This window comes from Epargyreus clarus, unplaced genomic scaffold (assembly GCF_041222505.1).
Source record: "Epargyreus clarus isolate Ecla_fem2 unplaced genomic scaffold, WU_Ecla_fem_2.2 ptg000006l, whole genome shotgun sequence".
NCBI classification, from domain to species: domain Eukaryota; kingdom Metazoa; phylum Arthropoda; class Insecta; order Lepidoptera; family Hesperiidae; genus Epargyreus; species Epargyreus clarus.
This window is the reverse complement of record NW_027332214.1, coordinates 4,721,623-4,744,441: the sequence shown is the minus strand read 5'-3', so window position 1 is coordinate 4,744,441 and position 22,819 is coordinate 4,721,623. Positions and strand designations below refer to the sequence as shown.

The window sequence follows — 22,819 nt, the reverse complement described above, 5'->3', positions numbered from 1 at the left end:
TTTTTCGATTCGACCAATGGGAATGCGTTTTGCAAATTTGAATTTCGCGCGCATATATTACGATTTTTGATTAAAGTTTTAAACAATTTAACACGAAATAAAGAAAACATAATGGTTTAGATGTAATTTCAGGACCGTAATGTACCGAGGAAAAAAATAACAAGCAAATCTAAATCACATGCATATTCCCTATTGAGTCGACAGCTCGATTTCCGTTACATTACATGATTTTTAGTTCCTAAATTATTCACCAGAGGCGCTGCATGTAGATAGATGTGGATGGGCTTGTATGAGAACTCTGTCCAACTTAAATGACTTACCTTTACCTACAAACTCTTCTATATTTATTATCATGTTCAGATGGAAATAGTTGTATATTAGCTTATCCCTTTGAAATTTGGAAAGTCGAACAATAAAAGTTTTACGTCAGTTATAGTAATATCCATAATGAAACATCATATGCGTATATGTATAATATACATTCCTGTTTCAACATATATGACATGACAGGAAGAATGTAATCGTGTACAAGAAGGATCATGGTACGACTTACGTCGCCACAACCCACTGCGTAGGATTTAAGGGATGATAAGGATATACAAATGTCCTCTGTCGAGAAATTTGAAACTGAAAAAGGGACACGTTGAGCTTTGACCCAGAAAGTAATTTCAGATATTTCTCGTATGAAGTTATTAGTCTTATTATATATATTAACCTATTTCATTTAGAATTTGAAGAAGAAAATCATATTTATTTTTTCTTCTCCAAGAGCATATATTATTAATATATTTTTACATCCACCACAACTTTTCGTCATATACAACGGTCGACTGGTGAAGAATACCACTAGGCATTAAGTTCATGTAACTTTGTAAAAAAAAAACAAATTATTAAACTAACTTAAGCAGATATCTTGGTGGGTATTAGGTACGGAAATCATCAAATTATATCATAACTGCTCCTAACACATTTTTAATGAAACGCATCTGACATTACGTTATTATTATGGGTCTACTTTGTCGGTTCCATCTATTTTTAATTACGGTCAGTTCCTTTACACAAGGAATCGTGGGACCGAAATAACTTTAGTCGTCTCCATCGTAAGCACGGATTTGTGAGCATTTATAAGAGAAACTTGCGCCTACGTTTTTGTTTCAGAGTTTGTTGTCTATTTACGTTGTAGAAGTAATAATTGCCGGTAGTTTTTGAGTGAATTTGTGTTAGTGCTAAGATGTCTAACGTTAAGTTGGCGGTTAGAGTGCGGCCGTTTACAGACAAGTTAGTATTTAATACTTATTCAAAGTAATAACTTATTTGTATGTATTTTAATCTCTTCCGATGAAGAGCCAGGTTCGAATATCTACAATTTCGAAGCCAAGTTATTAACTATTGATGGACTATAAAAGAAAACATTGTGTGGAAGTTTTCCTCAGTGTTCTTTATAAGTAGATTTTGTTTCGTATACAACGTGGATGCTTCAATCCTATTCTGAGAAAACCCGTGCCTACCAGTAGGTATTATTTCCTAATATATTTTAATTATTAAAATTAAAATTGTATTCTTTACAGGGAAATAAGATCGGAGAAAGACCGAACTCAAGTTGTGAGTGTCCTAAACGAAAACACGATCACAATCACCAACGTGAAAGTGAGTATAAATCACCAAAATGAAATTGGCTTTTTATGGAAGCACTTCGGCATATCAGCAATATATCTTACGGGGTAGGTTCATAGTTTGGACTAAGGGTTCATAAAATGCTCACTGTTTACTAGTTTACCATTTATATGAAGCGTTTAAGCCATTTAATAACCCTCAAGTAGGATTCCTATTAGATGTAGAGTTTACTGTACATAAGGCCGGGTGCTTGAATTTCAGGGGATGGGATGGTCAATGGTCATATTCCTTACAGCGATGTATTCTGCAATCAAGTAGAACAGGGGTTGATAACAAATGCTTTGCTATCTTAGACTTCTGATCAAGTTATAATGCCCCGTAGCTGTACCTATCTATCTTTGTCTTACCACATCCTTCAAATAAATTTATGCGTTTCGTTAATCATCATAAACTGACTCGTATACGTATCGAAGGAGGTACCCATGAGCAGTAATATTGAAATAGACAACAGACAGTATTCTATATCTGAATACGTAACAAAAATGAATGAGAAATATAACACTTTAATAATATTATGTAGGTGAGTGCATCGGGCGCAGGTGACAGCCGGGAGCGTGTGCGACGCTACAACGCTGACTTTACATTCGACAGCGCCTGCGCACATTCGCAACCAACGTATGCTTCACAAGAAAAGGTATTTGTTATTAAGGTCCTCTAAGGCACTGTTATATTGCCTTAAAATTATTCCTTAATTTACCCAAGTAAATTAAGTTGGCGTTGTTATATTGTCTTAAAATTATTCCTTATTTTACCCAAGTAAATTAAGGAATAATTTTAATAAAGACAATATAACAGTGCCTTATAAACTTGGCCTGTTTATTGTATGTCATCTTAAAATTCTCTTGTAATTTGGGTATGATTGCAATAGCTTACTAAAATATTATAAATATTTCCTTAACTTACAACTAAAATAATTTGGCGACCCGCGTGGCGGTGCGTTCATACCGGTCTGACGCACAATGGGTTCCGGGTTCGATCCTCGGCCAGACAGATATCTGAATGATGAATTTAGGTATCTGTTCTGGGTCTGGGTGTTTGTGTATTCGTCTTTGTGTGTCCGTGGTACACAAGATACAGGGTATCCTAGTGTGGGCTGTGAGTGTAGAAAGGGTCTAGAAAGCGTTTTTAGAATAACCATTATTCAACTGATATTATAATTGTTTCTTGAACAAATTTTCAGTCCTTATGTCGTAAAAGTGAATAGAATTTGGATTCGCTATTCTTCGTCGCAAATTTTGCCACATACCTACATTATGTATATCAGTTTTAATAAAAATAGGTACTAACCTTCTTTTTTATTATAAAGGAGTAGCCGACGAGCATGCAGTCCACCTGATGGTGGACTGCTGGTGGTGTGCTGCTGCACCGGATGGTGAAGTGGCTACTGCCACCCATGAACATATGTAATCAACCCCAGATAGGATTAGATACTCGTACCTGAGGTCAGCCACAAATGCGCCGCTACCTCTGAGGACTAAGCTGGAACGCCTCGAAAAAGTATGTCTCCCTTATCACACCCTTCAAACCAAACTCTTAACACTGCTGTTATGAGGCAGAAACAGGTGTCGTGGTGGTGCCGCTGGAGTCGAACTACAAAGGGTTCTACAACCTGTAAAGTTTATATATCCTCCCTTATATACTAGCCTTCATAAAATAGTATTTATACCTATTAGTTTAAAAGTTTAATATCCAAAGTTTAATCCTAGGTATTCAACACAATCGGACAACAGGTATTAGCCAGCATAGCCCAAGGCTCCCCTGCCTGTGTGCTGGCGTATGGACAGAGCGCCACCGGAAAGACTCACACAATGATGGGCACGGAAACCCAGCCAGGCCTCATCCCTCGCATTTGCAGAGCTCTCGCTGAACAACAACCGTGTGAAGTTACTGTCAGGTAAAAAAGTATTGTCGTAAAATGTTCCCTCGCCGAAGAACAATCGTGTGAACTCTAAGATAAAAAAGTATTGTCGTATACTCATCACTGTTCCATTGCATTTTATGAAGGTGGTAGAAACCTTTGTGGTTCGACTCCCGCGGCACCACCGCCACACCTATTTCTACCTAATAACAGCAGTGTTAGGCGCTGCTGTGTTCCGTTTTAAAGGGTGTGGTAAGGGAGACAGACTTTTCTTAGGCGTTCCAGCTTAGTCCTCAGGGATAGCGGCGCATCTGTGGCCAACCTCAGGTAGGAATATCTAATCCTATCTGGGGTTGATTACAGTTGTCCATGGGCGGCAGTAGACACTTACCTTCAGGTGGACTGCATGTTCGTCTGCTACTCCTGTTATAAAAAAAAAACTGTTCCGTTGCGGGGTTTCTCCTAGTGTGTAGTTCATAGTCCACCGCGTTGTTTCAACCTTGAAAAGTTTTTTTTAAGATTTCTAAGGCATGTAGGTTTTCTCATGATGGTTTAAGCTATGATGATTTTTTTTAAAAACCACAACTGCGTGTTTGAGATTCGAACTTCGAACCTTTCGATTGTGATACCGACTTTTTAACCAACACAAGCATGTGAAATAAATAGTACCTAATATAGATAATATCATCGATTGTAATATGACGTAGGTACTTACCTAAGTTTAATTTAGACGTGTATAATCTCGCGTTCTGTGCATGAAGTTAAAGTTAACTTCATACCTACATTGATTTAGTTTGCTTAAGCAACATCGGGAGCGAGATGGGTCAGGTTTTAAGCATGCTTTTGTGCTTCTAGGGACACATTCGATTAGGAGGGTGCTCGAACCGCCCGGTAAGCGAACCCGGGAAGGGCGGCGGTATGTGTGGTCGCATACCATCGTGCACACCAGGCGGTGTGGCGAGCTTCAAGCTCACCTGGGCAGAGCCTGACGGGGCAACGCGCTAAGAGGACTCCGGTTGCGTTCCTTTGGAGATTCCGGAGCCCTCTACGCAGCGCCAAGGACGGCTACCGGGGGGGTTTTAGTGCGGTAAAAATCCCACATAACCCTGCGTCGCGCCCACGGCGCCGGGTACCTTTTGAAGGTTTCCCCCTCGTAAACAAAAAAAAAAATAAATAAATAAAAAGGGACACATTAAGCCGTTAGACTCTGTTATCATTGGATAGCAGTCTTAAAGCTTCGGCAGTGTTATGGGCGATTTGTACACATTCCAACCTTTCTTCAATTAGCCTTGAAATTGTCTGGTGTAGGACTCTCCAGGTGTACTCCAGTTGTTGAGAATCGCGGACCCAGTAGTAGACCTACATCATTTGTTCAGGGTTAAACTATTTGTTACCTACTATAATTTGGCACGTAATTGAAATGATGATTACTAATTCTCAATTAATGTTTTTCTTTTATATTTTTGATTAAAATTACACTTTTTGGACACATAGGTATATAATTTAGTTAATGATCACAAAAAAGTTATTTCTAATGTTAGTTAACTACCGGCACAACCGCACGAATAATTAAATGACGTGCGGATAATTTATGAACATAATGCTTAAGATAAGTGGGTAATACTTGTGGTAATAGGCACCTAATTAATCTTTATTAAAAATGCGAAGAGCAAGAGTGAGAGTTTCTGCTGAAACGGAGCAATTGTCTGCTGAAAAGCTGTTTTATTTACGAACTCACGACCGTATTTTGCGCGGTTACGTAGCCGACGTAAGTTGGACGAAAGGAGATAAATATAAATATGCTCGCTATTGCGGAAACAGCAGAGAAGCGCACACGTCTGCGAGATATAAATTGCGCCATGAAAATGGAAATTATCTTTTACCTAAATTATCTTTACCACAATCTACGAGTCTAGCGGTTTTGCGTTCGCGCGCAAGCGGCTATTAAGCTTCCCGTTTTAAACCTCAGCCAAAGTTTAAAATAAGTAATGTAGGGTCCGCGCCAAACTTTTAGTCCGCTGTGAATATAGAAACGAGTCGCGTCGCAACAGCAAATTGTAGATATTAGCGGGACGAAGACAGCGCGAGACCTCCCCACACCCGTCCGCTGCCCGCTCTCGCCCACGGGTACATAGTTGCGTTAGTGTGCCCTTACTGTTGCTACGAAGTATATGCTTGTAGTTGTGTTCGATCTCATTGGCTCTCACTACACCTGCGCGTAAAAATTTCAGAGCGGACTAGAAGTTTGTCGCGGGCTATACCTACATATAAGATACACCAAATAAATAGTAAAGATGCCGAATAGATAACCTCCTTAGGACGTATGTTGAAAACGTAAATCCACACTATAAAAGAAGATTCAGAAATCTTCCACTTTTTGGAGATTTACGAATAAACACACTTGCTTATGCCTAAGTAGCGATATTTTAACTTGGCACGTATGGTGTAGTTAAATTAAAGTATCCAAGGAACAGTAGATCAGAGAATCGCGTGAGAGACGACCCTTGCCATATTTTTCGCGCGCGGCAATCGTAAATGATAAAGAAACAATTTACTTTCCGGCGCCGAAATTGCTTCGGTTGTGGTGAAAATTGAGCGACATTCAATTCCGGTAGTTGTCAAAATAATTCTTCTTCAGCTCTGCAAGTCTACTATTATGGATAATTTGTTTCATAATTTTTGAGGAGGGTAGATCGTAGTTCGACTTCAGAGGTACCTAAACCGTTTCACAGCTATTTCTACTAAAAACAGTAGTGTAGAGGTGTTGTTGTATTAATGCATATACCTACGAGATGTCAAAAATATGTGATCGACGGGTTATCATATTTACCAAAAGGAATACCAATATCTCCAAAAATCTAAAGCCACGTATAATGATACTGCTTGTATATTTCGTTTAGGGTAAAAGTAAACAAAATACGATTTTTTGTTTACTACTTGCATAAAACGTAAACATTATTCCTACGTGGAAGAGTATTTTTAGTCATCGATTCCAGTAAATCTTGAAAGTCAGACATAAGCTGGTTATGTCATAAATTCGATTAGTTGTATCGTAGTCCTCTTCAGTAATATAGGTACATCGTGCATATTGGATTAAGTTGGTGTGGTAATAAAGAGGCGCCGTGTTGCCGAAGGTCGTAGGAGCACGCGAACTTCACACCCTAACGATCACGTATTATCTCCGCCGATATCACCCCTGGCCTGATAGCCTGATACTGATGTATGGGGTAATAGGGTAATATTTTTAGAAGTGACGGATAATCTTGTCTTGAATACCGTTTTGTAAGGAGCCTTCCTTTTCTATGAAACCAATTCTGCTTTATTAGTTTACAGTTTTATCCGGGGATGTTAGGGACAAGATATATTAATTCTAATATAATACCGTCCTCTTTGTTGTTGATTTTTAAAGAAGTTGACACTTACGTGTATACTAACAGAAATAACTGAGCTAGTAGGTGCAATACGTGCATTTATTATATTTGGTTACTTTATCCCTTTTTTATTTTTTTGTTTACGAGGGGGAAACCTTCAAAAGGTACCCTATACCGTGGGAGCGGCACGGGGTTATGTGGGATTTTTACCGCACTAAAACCCCCCCCAGTGGCCGTCCTCGGCGCTGCGTAGAGGACTCCGGGATCTCCAGAGGAACGCAACGTCCAGTCCTCTTCAGTCAACGCAGAGTCCTCTTAGCGCGTTGCCCCATCGGGCTCCGCCCAGGTGAGCGTGACGCTCGCCACACCGTCTAGTGTGCACAACGGTATGCCATCACACACACCGCCGTCCTTCCCGGGGTCGCTGTCCGGGCGTTTCGAGCTCCCACTCTTGCCGCCCGCAACCCCGGAAGCCCCCTTTTAGTCGCCTTTACGACAGGCAGGGGATACCGTAGCCCTATTCTGGTCCCGGAACTACAGGGACCGTTGGTCACTTTATCCCTAGGCGCTCATCTCATTTCTTAAGGTTTTAAAAATGTTCCTTTAACACAAAAATGTGTGGGCAAATGCATAGTCATATACTTATCTCTATAGTAGTGAATCCGTATTGTAATAATTTATAATACATACAATTGAATTGGTATGGTATAATAATGTGAAGGTGGTAGGTAGACCCTTTGTGGTTCGACTCCAGCGGCATCACCACCACACCTATTTCTGCCTTATAATAGCAGTGTTAAGCGCTACGGTGTTCTGGTTTGAAGGGTGTGATGTTTTTAAAACATACCTAATAGTGGAAGGTACAACGATGGATCATTTCAAGCTCATGAAACACATTAAGGGCCGTATTAATAAACTGATCTCAAGTTTGAGATCTAACTCAAGTGCAATCTTAAGTTCGTTATCGTATTAATAAACAAAACTTAAGTGTCAAACATTAAACGCGCTCTCACTTGAGATCTGTCATCGCATTCGCTAATTAATAAATGAAACTCACGTCTCACGTAGCCTCTTGAGATTATATATTATGATAATATTAATTATCTATCTACAGAAAAAAATGCAATGAAAGAAAATAAACGCGAATCTTGTTTTTAGTAGAATTATCCTACATAATTTGCCACATAATCGCATTATTATTTGTGAGATTTCCAGCAGGCTTAGTACTTATAAATAATATAATTATTAATAATAATATTTTAATGAATTCTGTACAAATTAACATAAAATTCTTTAGATAGGTATTTAGGAGAGTCGACCATTGAACACCCAAATGAAATATATCCCTTGTTTTACTAGCCACTCTACCAAAAATATACAAAAGTAAAACAAACATTAAGAATATCAATTTCAATATAGATTAGTCATCACAATATATGAAATGCCGTTACTTATATCTTCCAGCCTGATTATTAACATAACGGTATGAAAATGACGTTTGACCTAACACACCCACTTACATCTACATCGTAGTATATTATAAATAATTATTAAAAAAGTGCTATTATGGGTACATTTTATGGAGTTACACTTGATTTTCCAAAAAAAAACATATTTAAAAAAAAAAGACATATTTTTTTGAAAAAAAGGCTACACGTCCCTTTTTTTTCATACTCGATAAGTTTTGAAAGAAATGTTACTAAATCCATAAAGTAACTCATGAGGTTTTAGAAATAATAAACAGAATCCAAATCGAGACAAAAACATAGGAGATATGGTAAAAAATGTAAAGCAAGAACACAAACGCTACTTAAAAAATAAAAAATTGAATAACTTCAAAAATATTAAAGATAGACCCCCCCTTTTGAAGTTTATTTTCCATCATTTTTCATAAATATTCAGAATATTCGGGCGGTCACTTGGCGATGGGCGACATTGTATACAAAACTTATTATATGTTGCTTTGTGTCATGACAGACATAGTATTATTACTATAACACTAAGCAATACTTTGTTTACTGATAGCACATACAAATCCCTAGAGACCGCGTGACGATAGTTCACTTTAGTAAGGCTTCACCCGCCCACGGATTATATGGTTCCGAGCGCCCTCGCGTCGTGTCCGCCGCCCGCCCTGCTTGACGGCTAACGTTAATAATCCTGTCACGTTAAATTAATACAACTTGTGTTCTTCATCATTTGTTCAAAGGAAAATAAGATATAAGGTGAGTGATAAAAACGATGTAAAACTGAACCCTTGAAATTTTCGCTATATTTCTTGTTTTTTTATTGGTTGAAAAAATAACCCGTTCATTTGGCATAAAGTGATTTTGCAATGATAACATTTTCTTTATAATTAGGTACTTATTTGTACACTCAGAAAGACATAATATGCAAATTTTGACACAAATTCTAAACTTAATTATAATATTTTATTCTCAAAGAGTTTTTGAATTTTGCGTTTCAAACGAATTAAAAATTTCTAAATTCTTAAGTATTCTTATAGTTAACATTTGTTGAATTAAAGGGAATTGAAAAAAAAATAAAGGGACTTAATATAAAAAGTCATAGCTAGTCTCACTTATTAATTTATTTTTATGTGTGGGTGGACTGATTACAACTACCACATTTTTAATTAACCCACGTTCTGAATTTGGGTTTTTGTTTCGATCAATTTGGATTTTTTTGTATTTAAGTGGTTAATGCATTTTGGCACCCCACTCTGAGGACTCGCGTTCAAAACGTGAAAATTTGTATTAAAAATGAACCATAATTTGATTTAACGTTGAGGGAAAATATCAGGTAATGTCTTCTTTTAGACTTCTCAAGATTTGGGTGTCTTTTTTAATGTTATTTATATAGTCATAGATTAGTAAAGATACTTCGCCGCCTTGAAATTGAATGAAGCCACAAACGGCTTATTAGTAAGTTCTTTTTTTGAATTCTTGACAAATAAATATTTTTAGAGAAAATTTACGAATAAATAACTAATACTGCGTAATTTACATAATAAATAAATAATTATTTCAAATATTTTAGGGACATTTTAGCACGGAGACGTGGCAAAACTTTTTACGCAACTATTTCAATTCTCAAAACTGGGTACATTTTCTTGTTAGGAGTGAGTGATCTTTACTAATCTATGTAATCAGTAAACGAGTATGCAGCCCGCGGTTAGCATGGTGTTAAGTGGTAATTGCCGTCTTTATACGAGTATATGTATTATTCACCTCAAAGAAGTCCTATTAGGGGTAATGGGAGCATTGCTACCCGTGAGGATTTCATGAAGTTTCAAGGATTTCATGAAGTAGTTCATACACCTTTTTTATATATATAATATAAGAGTAGTAGACAAGCATGTAGTTCACCTGATGGTAAGTGGCTACTGCCGCCCATGGACATCTGTAATCAACCCCAGATAGGATTAGATATGCCTACCTGAGGTCGGCCACAGATGCGCCGCTACCCCTGAGGACTAAGCTGGAACGCCTCGGAAAAGTCTGTATCCCCTACCACACCCTTCAAAGCGGAACACAGCAGCGCCTAACACTGCAGTTATTAGGTAGAAATAGGTGTGGCGGTGGTGCCGCCGGAGTTGCACCACAAAGGGTTCTACCACTTTCAAATCCTAATATTAATATGGCTGTTTTACAACTATTTAAAAGAATACATCAGCGTTACTGTTATCAAACGGTAATATGTGGCTTTAGGTGTTCTACCGCTTTTATAAAGTCTGCATTACCACATTCTTTAGCAAAAACCCAGCATGCTACTACTGTTATACGTCAAAATAGGCGTATTTTACCACCTTTTCTTTCCACATTTATTTCGTTCTACATCTAGTTGTCTATACAGTACTATAGTTTAGTAAATAGCAACTGTATCTGTTTTATTGCCACCGTTAGCGCGCAGACAGCTCGGTAACACGCCGTCACCGTCACCACCTCCTGTATAATCACTTTTGTTGTATCGTTTCAATTCAATTCGTAATGGAATACACGAATTGACTCTTTATCGCCAAATTGTATTGTTAATAGATAAAGTTCGAGTTGATTCTTTTAGGCATTCACGTAGATTTAGTTCACGATATTTTCGTTTACCTACTTCGATCACGTTCTTATTAGTGATCGAAGTTTACCTACGATTAAATTGTGAACATAGTACGATTGAATTTTTTTAGGTGGTACATTACTTCGAATAGGGAAACCACCGCCACACTAATTTCTAACGTGAAGCAGATCTTGCGATGGAAGCTATGGCTAAATGGGCTTTGTGTTGTCATCTTCATCACTGCTAATTTTAGCCAGGGGCTATCAGCGTAGACTAAGCTTTCTTACAAGAAGAAGTACCCGTAGCATGAGAATATGCAGTACACTGCATGGTGAGAGGTCATTGTAACCAAAAAGCGACATATGCAAACAACTTTTGTACCGAACTGGGTTTTACTGAAGTGGATCACTGGTGAGTTACCAGAGGACAAAGATAGCCGCGTCACATATTAGTCAGCCGGCATATACCCTTCCACTGCAACACAGAACTGTTTCTGTGAAACCTTTCAGAGTATTATTCTAAAGTTACTAAAATATGTTCAAAATCTAAGCAAAACGCTAACCTACTTCAATACTAGTGTTAGCGCCATGACATTTAATTTTAGTTGGTCAAGTTTTCCTTCAATGCAAAAGAATGGTTAACGTATTAATTATTTCATTAATATATTAGGACACCTGGATATAATATGCATAAGTTGCTTACCTTGTTTAAGGATAATGAATAAAGAAAATAGTTATTTTTAAACACGAAACCGTTTTAAATGCGATCAAGGGAATCAAACTTTTAACCATAGAGTATAATTACAAATTAATCGTTTTGCAAGTTGTTTAATTTGAGACATTTATCAAAATTAAACCGTTTTATTCAAAGACTAAAACTAAACGAATAAAATATACCGAATTAAAAACCTGGGTAGGGCATAACTTGGACCAAATCAAGTTACATAATTGACCAGGCTAATTACAGTTAAAAGAAGAAATCACAAGTTTAAGTATGTGAGACGAAACAAGACAGGAATCCATATTATGCCGTTTGCAGATGCGTTGCTACTTTTACAGATACCTATTTTTACATGAAATGTGTTGCTTCTCTGACAAACCAAGTTGGAACGCTTTAATTTACGACTTAATTTAACGCTTTAATTGTGTTAACATCCTCCAAATAAGAGCACAGGAGCACGTTATTCTACCGTAACCCTAAAACCTTGAAGAGTTCAAACACTGTCAACTCATTTTGCATTTTAGCATGGCCGTTATGTAAATTGAGTTTTCCTCTTACAAGACGAGTCATTGTTTTTTTTTGTTACAGTTTCTTAGAGATCTATAACGAAAAGGTCCACGACTTGTTGGTGGGGGAGGCGGCGAACCTGACCTGCCATTCCTTGCCGCGGCGCAAGGGGAACGTGCGCAAGGATTTGCGAGTGCGCGAACACCCTGCAAGAGGACCCTATGTGCAGAGTGAGTATTTACAAAAGAGCTTTGATAACAAAGTACCTTACGTGTAGAGGATGTATATATTATTTGTTAACGTTTATTAGGTTAGAGAACAAATAAAGGTGGTGAACATTGGCGACCGGGTGAACAGTTAGCAAAAATAATACAACAGCGAACTAATTGATTCAGAAAACATAATCTGTGTTCTCCAACTCTTATTTATTACCTTCGACGAGGTCAGAACGATGCTAGACAGGAGAAACCTCTCTCAGAAGCTGATTTATAGACTTAAAATCTGAACTTATACTTATAGACTTAAAATAATCCTTAACAGAAAAGTCTGGTAAATGTAGATGGAGTTGGTGATGTAGACAAAATAGACCCGAAACAGAGTAACAGCTGAAATCAGCTGCTTTGAGGGCCAAAAACGAGATCTCTTCTCTCTCCTTGAGAATGATGGATCTCAGCTATATGTCATTGATCTCAGCTATTAGGTATTTCGTTTCTGCCAATATGCATGTGGCAAAATATTTAGGAGACCAGGATTAATGCAAGTTGCTTTAAAAGAAACATGTATCCACAATACATTCCACCACTCCGTATGTGAAACAAATGTTAAAAACAGTGACAACATAAAGGACAATCAGTACCTACCTACGTGTACTACTCATTTTGACAAAGATAAAAATCCTCACGTGCATTCATTGCACTGTCTTTATAACCGATTTCAAAAAAGGAGGTCCTGTATGTGGGTATGTATGTAAGTTTGTATGTCCTTGATTTTCTCGAAAACTACAGATCCAATTTGGATGGGATTTGGTTATTATGTATAAAAAGTTTTGGTAAAACGCAGCAGATTTTTTTGCAATAAATCTAATCTAAAGTTCGAGTAGAGTTGTTAGTTAGTTGGTGATTTTCGAGCATTTATTAAGAAGCTTCATTTTTTTCACTTCTCAAATGAATATGACCTTAGATTTATATAACGTAATGAGCAACAAAGTAATTATTATATTTTACACATAATGTTTGATAAGACAAACACGCACAAGATCGCTCGACGGTGCGTCTGGTAGTGTTTATTTGCATATATTTGTTTGACCAACATCTCGTGGCAAACACGTAAGATTGCAGCGATTGACCAAGTGTCCTCGTTACTTAAACATGGAATTTTACATTCGCGAGGACACATGATGTATCGTAACGTGACCAAACGTCTTGTTTTGCAAGGAATTGTCCCGTTAACAGCTACTTTGGTTCGAAAAAAATAATGGGGAAGAAAATATAAATATTAAAGACATACCCTTTAGAGATTATTTATGCTTCACAACTTTTTTTTCGTTGTCTAATTCTTTATAGTGGACAGTTAATTACACATTCCGGCCCTCACTGTCGCTTACTCCATTAAAATAAAGTGTTTATAATTATATTTTCTACTTTTTGTCTTAAATTGCATACATAGAAAATGTGTCCCATTTTAAAGTAGAATAAAAATGGTCAGTATATTGGTTATTATTGAAATTGGTCCGTAAGAGGCATAATTTTACATTTTGTAAGATCAAGGTGTTGGCGAATTTCTCAACAATCGAGACGAGTATAGCGAGATTGAGTTAAAAGGTCAGGACTAAGTATTATATAAAACAGATGTGGGCCAAGTGCAAGTTGAACTCGCACACGGAGGGTTCTGTACCACCAATATTTATTTTAATTTTAGTATTTGTTATTATAACAGCCATTGAAATACATACATTGTGAAAATTTGAACTGTCAATCAAAAAATACCGGTTTTTATATTCAACTTTTTAATTTTTAGTATTTGTCGCTGTAGCGGCCACAGTTATGCATCCTCTAAAAATTTCAAGCGTCTATTACGGTTCCAGAGATAGAGCTCTGCGACAGACGGACAGTTGGACAGACAACGGGGTCTTTGTAATAGGGTTCCGTTTTTACCCTTTGGGTACGGAACCCTAAAAATGTTACTGTTGTACTGAATTGAAAATAAAATAGTTGCACGTCTAAATTATTTGACTGATAATGTTTGATTTGCGATTTCTTCTGTTCAGTGATTTGATCGTGGCTACTTGGACTACATGACTTAAATATGTTTTTTGGGTAAACGTTCCAATTTAGTTCTTAGAGGTAGCAGCTACACATCTATTGGCGACCTTAGGTGGGCAATTCTAATCCCATTTGAGTCGATTTTATGCCATTTACGACCAGAATTCACCAGATGCTTGTTCGCTACTCTATATTACTTAAACGATATGTACTTATCTATACTAATATTATAAAGAGGAAAACTTTGTTTATTTGATTGTAATGAATAGGCTCAAAAACTAATGGACCGATTTTAAAAATTCTTTCACCATTCGAAAGCTACATTATCCACGAGTAACATAGGCTATATTTTATATGAAATATATTTGATAAATAGATTTTGAGGTGGTACAACGTTTGCCGGGTCAGCTAGTACTATATACTCATCTGTTTGCCTAGATCTACGTCGTGTGGCGGTTCGGGACGTAGAAGCTCTCTTAACAGTAGTCTACGAGGGAGCGCGTTGTAGGCGCACTGCAGCCACTCGACGGAACTCTACCTCGTCCAGATCTCACGCTCTACTAGAGCTTGCCACTCCACGAGCTACTCTACATCTCGCTGATCTTGCTGGAAGGTACCATGTTTGTTTTCAACTGCATGCTAATTAGATGAGAGTGATTAATTACAAAATTGTCTCCCTACAAGAAAAATCTTCGGTTAAATAAAATCTCTTCCTCCTAATTGATCCGCTTACTAACAGGTCTATTTTTAAAACTGTCCATCACCAACTAATTCTTTAATTTTCGAAATGGTCTCCTCAGTAGCGCTCACTGTCTATCAAACTATACGTAGTTTTTACAAACATTGGATAGATTTTATCTTATAACTACAATTACAAGCTGTATTTTAGTGCAGCATAGAATGGAAAGAATAGCAAAATGAAAATTATTTTCATTTAAAAGTATCGTGGAATTAGCCCTTTACACCCGAGATGATATGAGCGTGAGTTTCACTTTAAAAAAAAACCCACGTGATAGCTTCTTATTTTTCGAAACGCAACCGATGTCGATCGATCGTGAGGAGAATATCGCACGTGATACCGGCTAAGTGAGCGGGGTGCAGGCGGTCAGTTGTGCTAGGGACTCGTCCAAAGATGGCAGATTTTTTCGACCCGCGCACTGTCACAGGTATATAATTATTTTTGGTATTAAATGTTAAGTATCTATTATTAATTATTGCTAATTTAAAAGCTAAAAGAACACTAAATACGTGGACTTTAGTAGTTTATTCGATTAACTTGCAATTTAGATACAATTAGGTTGCAAATCTCAACTGTTACGATCGTGTGCCTACGGGTGTTGGTGCAGAATAACGTTTGATGAAAATGCTTTTATTGCTATTACCAGTTATGTGTAAGTTTCGTCAATAGCAATTTTGTTTGTTTCAATTTTAGGGGTACATTTAAATGACGATCAGATTTTGCCAGTGCGGGGTGAGGAGAAATATATCGGACATTGAAGATCTTCATGAAAGTGAAGAGCTTCAACCAAATAGATTAGAAGAGTTTCAATTTGAAGAATTGTGCCCTGAAACAGATCCAGAAGCACATGCAGACCCTCTAATAGAAACTAACCTAGAATCGGATCTGGAACTTGAGCCTGAACCTCAACCATCTACTTCAAAATCATCCCTAGAAATTTCTCGCCGCCGAGCACCTTCACGTCCAACACATCGAAAAATAGCTTGGAAAAGAATACGTTTTCTGTCTTGAAAAGGTCTATACATCCCTACCAACATCTCCAGTAAAGTTTACAAATAAATATTTTTATTAATATTTTAATTGTGAGGCTCTTGATATGTAACCAGATGCACAAATTTATATTATCTAAGAAGAACCGGTCGAAAACTTAATTTAATTGCAATAGATATGGCTAAAGTTTTCTCTATCTGCATTATCATTTGATGTATTCCCTAGCCAAGAATACCTACGCCTTGGAGACCTGGATTGAAGACGGAGGCAATAACGGAAGAAAGAAAATGTTGATTTTCATAGAATTACGTAGTTTAGGTTTCATTGCCAAGACAGATTTTTTATAAAGACTAATGAAAATAAAGACAGTGATGTTAAATATCTCCAAATTGTTTTAATTTTGTAATATTTTTTGATAAAAATCTATTTTTTTTTGCAATTTTCACGATCGTGAGTGTGACAGTTCCCACCGGAGACTCACGATCGTGCGGGTCGATTTCTGGATTAAGTATAAACTCTGGATTTTTTTTCCTATTTTTTGTGGATCCCTTAAGCTATATAAAAAGCCGTAATAAACGTTTTGAATCGAAAATTGCGAAAAAAAAACTTCGGGTGTAAAGGGTTAGGATGGCTTTTTAAAATACTTTCGGTTGCAATCATAACAAATCGTTTTTGATCAGAGTGTGTTGTAGTTTATAAAGCTGTTCTATAATATAACTACATAACCATTTACATGTGTCAAGAAAGGTAAAAAAAAAGTTTACTAGTATAATATACTCTGTAGGAAGAAATATTATGCTGCCTAATGCCTCGATGTTACGTGATTATGTTGGTGTTGAGAAGTTGTCATTTAACTTTATTTGTAGATCTATTTTATGGCTCATAATTGACGAAGGATATTTTTATTTTTATAAAAAAGTGAATGTTTTATTTGGGAGTTTGGCGTCATTGATTAAAACTGGTTTAATTGGAGCAAAGGTAATACGGAAAGGTATGAGGTGATAATTCGTGATATATATGATCATGAAGTGATGTAATACAAGAACCTTTTTGGTTGATTAATATGTAATAATTTATTATGGGAAGCGGCATGTAATTTGAAGTAAAGAAATAATTAACTGTAAAATAGATTGAGCACTTAACTTTAAATGTGATAATCAGATACTATCAAAATATACATAAAAAGCTACTAATTTGTAGGCATTGGTGTATATATATAAATATAAATATAATTAGTTAATAAGCTTATATGGGTTACAAGTTTCGGCCCGACAGATACAATAAATTTAGGATGTTATTTTGAGTTGTGGGTGTTTGTATTTTCGTCTTTGTGTGCTGACATTCATGACACAGCAAAAATAGACCTATATAGAAAGTGTTACTTATTATTATTATTTAACAAACATATTTAACATAGAATCTAACTTTAAGAAAATAACAGTATTAATTTTCCCGCCTTTTATATTATTTTTATAGAGCCTATACCGTATTCTATACTGGGCGGATTACCGCGATCACGCACACGTCTATAACACATATATCAACCTATTTTTGCTATTTTTTGTCTTGAAAAATAGACAGACAGAAAATACTGTTTTTGTTACATGTATTGTTGGATGTTGTAGTGAAAAAGCAAGTTGGGAAGGGTGCGGCGGTGGCAGGCAAAAGGAGGGCGCGAACATTAACAAGTCCTTAGTGGCGCTTAGCAACGTTATTTCTGCTCTTGGTAAGGAAACGTTTTGTCCCTGTAGTTCCGGGACCAGAATAGGGCTACGGTATCCCCTGCCTGTCGTAAGAGGCGACTAAAAGGGGGCTTCCGGGGTTACGGACGGCAAGAGTTTGTTACTCTGAATTGAATTATTATTTTAATAACTTAAATTTTATTATAATTTTATTTTGAGGGGATTCATTATGATTGGAAGATTTATTTTCTAGTTTTTATTTCGATTAGCAATTAAAGGGTGTTTTTTTAACTATTATTTATTTTGTCCAAACACATCTTAGCATCTATCGCTAAGCTAATACATATGAATAAGTACCTAGGTCTATTATTACAAAGAATCGTCTAATGTAACACGTGTTGCAATATTAATGAAAGCATCAACATTCGTGACAGTTAGAGGCGGGCGGCGGTACGTGCCGTACCGGGACTCGGCGCTGACGTGGCTGCTTAAGGATTGCTTCACGGGTGGTGCGCCAACGTTCATCATAGCGAGTAAGGATACTTGAATATCACAAAATTGTATTTTTTTTTATAATATAGGAGTAGCAGACGAGCATGCAGTCCACCTAATGGTAAGTGGCTACTGCCGCCCATGGACATCTGCAATCAATTCCAGATAAGATTAGATATTCCTGCTTGAGGTCGGCCACAGATGCGCCGCTACCCTTGAGGACTAAGCTGAAACGCCTCGAGTAAGTATGTCTCCCTTACCACGCCCTTCAAAACGGAAGACAGCAGCGCCTAACTGTATTAGGCAGAAATAGGTGTGCCGGTGGTGCCGCCACCTTCAATATGTGTATGGTCGTAGGAGTAAGTTTAGAAGAAGCCACAAAAAATTCTAACTGTCTAACTGATGTTAAGTGGCTACCTCACGTATCTACAATGTGGCCTATGGCGTTTACACAAATCAGGAAAATGGAAATGTCCAACTAGCCCTCTTAATGTTTGGCTTGTGCTAGAAAGATTTTTTTTTTATTTCCGCGAGTATGCAGTATGTAGTTTGTTGCCTTCATTTATCCTGCTTTTGGGAATGAAGAGATGTTTAAAATGAAATTATACATTTGAATATGGTAATACAAATAAATATGTCAGTCACATCTCGCTAAGTATTCCACCTGATATTAAGTTGTTACTGCTGCACGTGGAAATCTGCAACCGATCTCTAGTATATGTGGAACAATAAAACTATTACAAGCATTTTTTTCCAAGCACGTATTGGAACATTAATACACGTGTAGAAAATTAAGCTGGTACACTGCATCATAATAATGTGTTACAGCTGTATCTCCCAGTATCAGCTGTTACGGAGAGTCCGCGTCCACGTTGCGCTGGGCGGAGCGCGCCCGACAGCTGCCGGTACAACGCGGGAGTAACACCACGAGCAGCGTCTCTCGTGCCGCTCTACAGGCCCAGTTCAATCAACTGCTCGCTGAACTTGCCACACAGTATATTAGATACGTTAGTAACTTTTACTGTAATTTTTAAGCGCCAAAATTTGTATAGTATTTTAGTTTTTCTGTGAGGATGTCAAATAGTTGAGAGTGACTTAAAAAGAAATCCCGGCCCATACGGTTTTTTATTAATAAATTTTTCATCACATTTCATTACAAATCAGAAATCTTCTGTTTTATTTTTAGAATCAGTTATCGTCACAATTTTATTGATGATCTTGTATTTTTTCAGGTTCCTGAAACAGGGAAAATTATTTATGATGATAGTCATTGGACTTTCATAAATAAAGCCAATAGTGGCAAACAAACAGAAGAAAATACAGATTCAAAAATAGGGAACATAATGAGTATAACCTACCCAAAAACCGATACCCACAACTCTGAATCAACCCCCTCATCTGTAGCTAGCGGTAGTTCCGATATTATTAATACAATGGATAAAACTGTAGATATAAGTAATGAAATAAGTAAAGAAGTAGATAAGTTATTTGGACCAACTTTAGAAAGGACGTTAAGTGGCAGTGACTTACAAATCATTGCGCCAGAGAAAAATACAAGAAGGCAGTATAAATCACAAGAAGTACTACCAATAGATAAAACTTTGCAACTGGGTCAGAGCTCACGTTTGTCTGACGTCTCCCAAAGCTTGAGCGAAGTTAACCTTGATGAAGCTCAAAGTACTGATGATGACAAAATTACACCAGTACCCGTTGTGTATGATACTAACCAAAGAGCTGATATTGTAGCATCAGTCACTGAAAGATTATATTCTAAACTTAAGAAGAAAGATGCACCAGCTGTCAAAGTCGATTCAGGGGTTGATAAAAAAGTTACACAACCATTAAATGAGTTAAGGATATGTACTAATGCTCGACAACGCCTTGTAGAATTAAGTCAGAAAGCCTTAAGAAATAAAAGGAGGATTGGTATACCTGTTCATACACAAACAAGAAAAAATGTAATTCGTGTAAAAGATCAAGAAATTGATGTGCAAAATGATCTAGAATCATATGTTATTAATAAAAAACGGTCATTTTTGTTGTATCGTGACGCTAGTACTGAAACTACACCGATGACTCCTCGTTATAAGGAGATAGCTGTAGGGCCATCCTATGGATCGTGGCATGTCCGTGATAAATCTACAATTACGGAAAATAAGAAAGTGCCTCGCAAGAACTCTTTTATGATGACAGATATAGTTAAAAAAGCAGATCATAGTACACAAACACCGGTAATTCAGCCGATTAGAAGAAAAAAACGGTCTTCGATTTTTTCGAAGCTTATAAAAAAAATTGAAAACAGCAGAAATAATGTGCACGGAGAAAGTTCAGTATCGCCAATTATAAATATTAACATTTCACCAACTTATCCAGATAATTCGGAGTCATCTGACGATGATAAAAATAAAAAGAGGTCAGTTAAAAAGAATATGAATACTGGTAAGGCCACATTGACTCCCGATTTACTGACCAATCATAGCAGCACTGATAAAAAAGACAAAAAGAACAAAGTTGAATCTACAAGCAGTTTAGAAAAGACTGTAGATGACACAGATGAAAGTATTTTATTTATTGATGACAGAGACGCTCATTGCGTTAATCCATCTCAATTGGTAACAAAGCCTTGTGATGATTTTTCCGAGCCGGAGGACAATGTATTGCCCCGGGTGGTTGTGTCTCCATCTCCACTTGATCCTTCGGAAATAAAAGATATGATATTAGGCCGTAGTGCGAACTCGTATCCTTATAATATTGTACTCTCTCCTTCAAAACCCAGAGATGACACAAGGAAAATTATCAGGTTTAAAGAAATTGATATCACTCCAGCAGAATGTTGTAAGCTTAATTGGGATGATGATGACATAGATCTTGGGCACGGTAAAAGAGATTGGATAAGTTACGACAATACACGTGAAAGCTTGTATTCTGATTGTAGTTCTTCTAGTAAGCTAGAATCTGATACATTTAGCTGGAGAAAGGGAAGACCAACGAATCAGTCGACAAATACCAGTAATTCATTGAAAAGAAATTATTTGGCAGTACCAAAAAGTAATGTGAAGTACAAAATTGCAAGAGCTAAAGTTTATAAAGAATTTCTGGGTTTAGAAAATGACTTGGACCATGAGAATAATTGTCGTAAGTGCTCACCACCAAAATTAGAGTTCAACACGAGTGACAATACAGATGAATATATTTTAGGATCTCAAGATTTGTTCCGACAACGAAGACAGTTTTTCGAAAATAAATTCAGTCGTGGCTTTTATCCTCAGCGTGATACGTTTAGCAATATTGAACGCAAGATTATAAACTCTTGCAATAAGCTTGAATTGACAGCTGATAGATATAAACATTACTTGAATGATTATAAAGAGAATAAGTTTGCACAGGACAAGAAAGACATGCGGACGAGGACACCGACAGAATATTTACAACATCTTGTGCAATTGCGGAAGCAAGTGATACAGGCTAATAGTCATAAGAATGAAAGTTTCGTATAAATACGACGGGAAACAATAAATAAGAAATGTCTTAAAAATGTTTTAAGTTAATAATAAATATGAAATATCAGTTAATTTAATATCAATGTAATTTAGTTTGTTAACTTATATTTTTATACTAACGTTTATTGATATTGTATAAATTGTGTGATGATTTCAATAAATAATAATAAATATGGTTTGCAGTCCACGTTTTTTCTGCGTACGAATTTCACCATCAACCCATTACTGTCCCACTGCTGGGCACGGGTCTCCTCTCATAATGAGAAGGATTAGGCCATAGTCCACCGCGCTGGCCAAGTGCGTATTGGTAGACTTCACATACCTGTGAGTTTTTTTTTTATAAATTTCTCAGGTATGCAGGTTTCCTCATGATTTTTTCCTTCACCATTTAAGCAAGTGATAATTAATTTCTAATACGCATATAATTTTGAAAAATCAGAGGCCTGGGATTTGAACGTCGGACCCCTCGATCGAGAAGCCGAGTTTCTTAACCACTAGGCTATTACTTGATTTACGTACGAATTTAATGAAGTAGTAAAAGGAATATATTAGACATGTAGAAACTGTTCAGTAATTAACTTTAATTAAAAAGTACACGTATTCTCTCGACGAACGACGTATACGAACGTTCTAAAGAAATTATATAATTTGAATATTGAAATGAATATATGCGAGTTTTTAATATAGCAAAAATTAGATAATCTTTTTTCTATTATGCCCGCATACATGCCATCCGCAAACTAGCGGCAATATCTTCGTGATTTACGTTCGTGTCACGCATGACAAGAAAAGTTGACACGATAAGAAGCAGGTAGCATATATGCGGGCGGGACATGCGTATAGGCGTAAGCCCGCGTGACGGGATAAAGTCCCAAAAGTCAAGTCGTGACAGAGGACTAAGTTGGAACTCTTATTTATATCTCAGCACGCAGTTCTGACACGTAGAGGTTTCGGTTTCGATGTGCGTGATGTTTG

The 22,819-nt window shown here is 36.9% G+C and overlaps 1 protein-coding gene across 1 annotated transcript; it reads left to right on the top strand.

Annotated features, from left to right (window-relative positions):
- Window positions 1-1,184: 1,184 nt before the first annotated feature.
- On the top strand, window positions 1,185-21,858 carry LOC140742724 (uncharacterized). The gene is made up of 10 exons (XM_073073701.1): window positions 1,185-1,278; window positions 1,569-1,647; window positions 2,195-2,308; window positions 3,381-3,568; window positions 12,262-12,410; window positions 14,880-15,054; window positions 17,796-17,896; window positions 18,287-18,385; window positions 19,173-19,351; window positions 19,577-21,858. The coding sequence occupies exons 1-10, from the start codon at window positions 1,232-1,234 to the stop codon at window positions 21,839-21,841; spliced, it is 3,396 nt and encodes a 1,131-aa protein (XP_072929802.1). The 5' UTR covers window positions 1,185-1,231; the 3' UTR covers window positions 21,842-21,858.
- The last annotated feature ends 961 nt before the right edge of the window (window positions 21,859-22,819 follow it).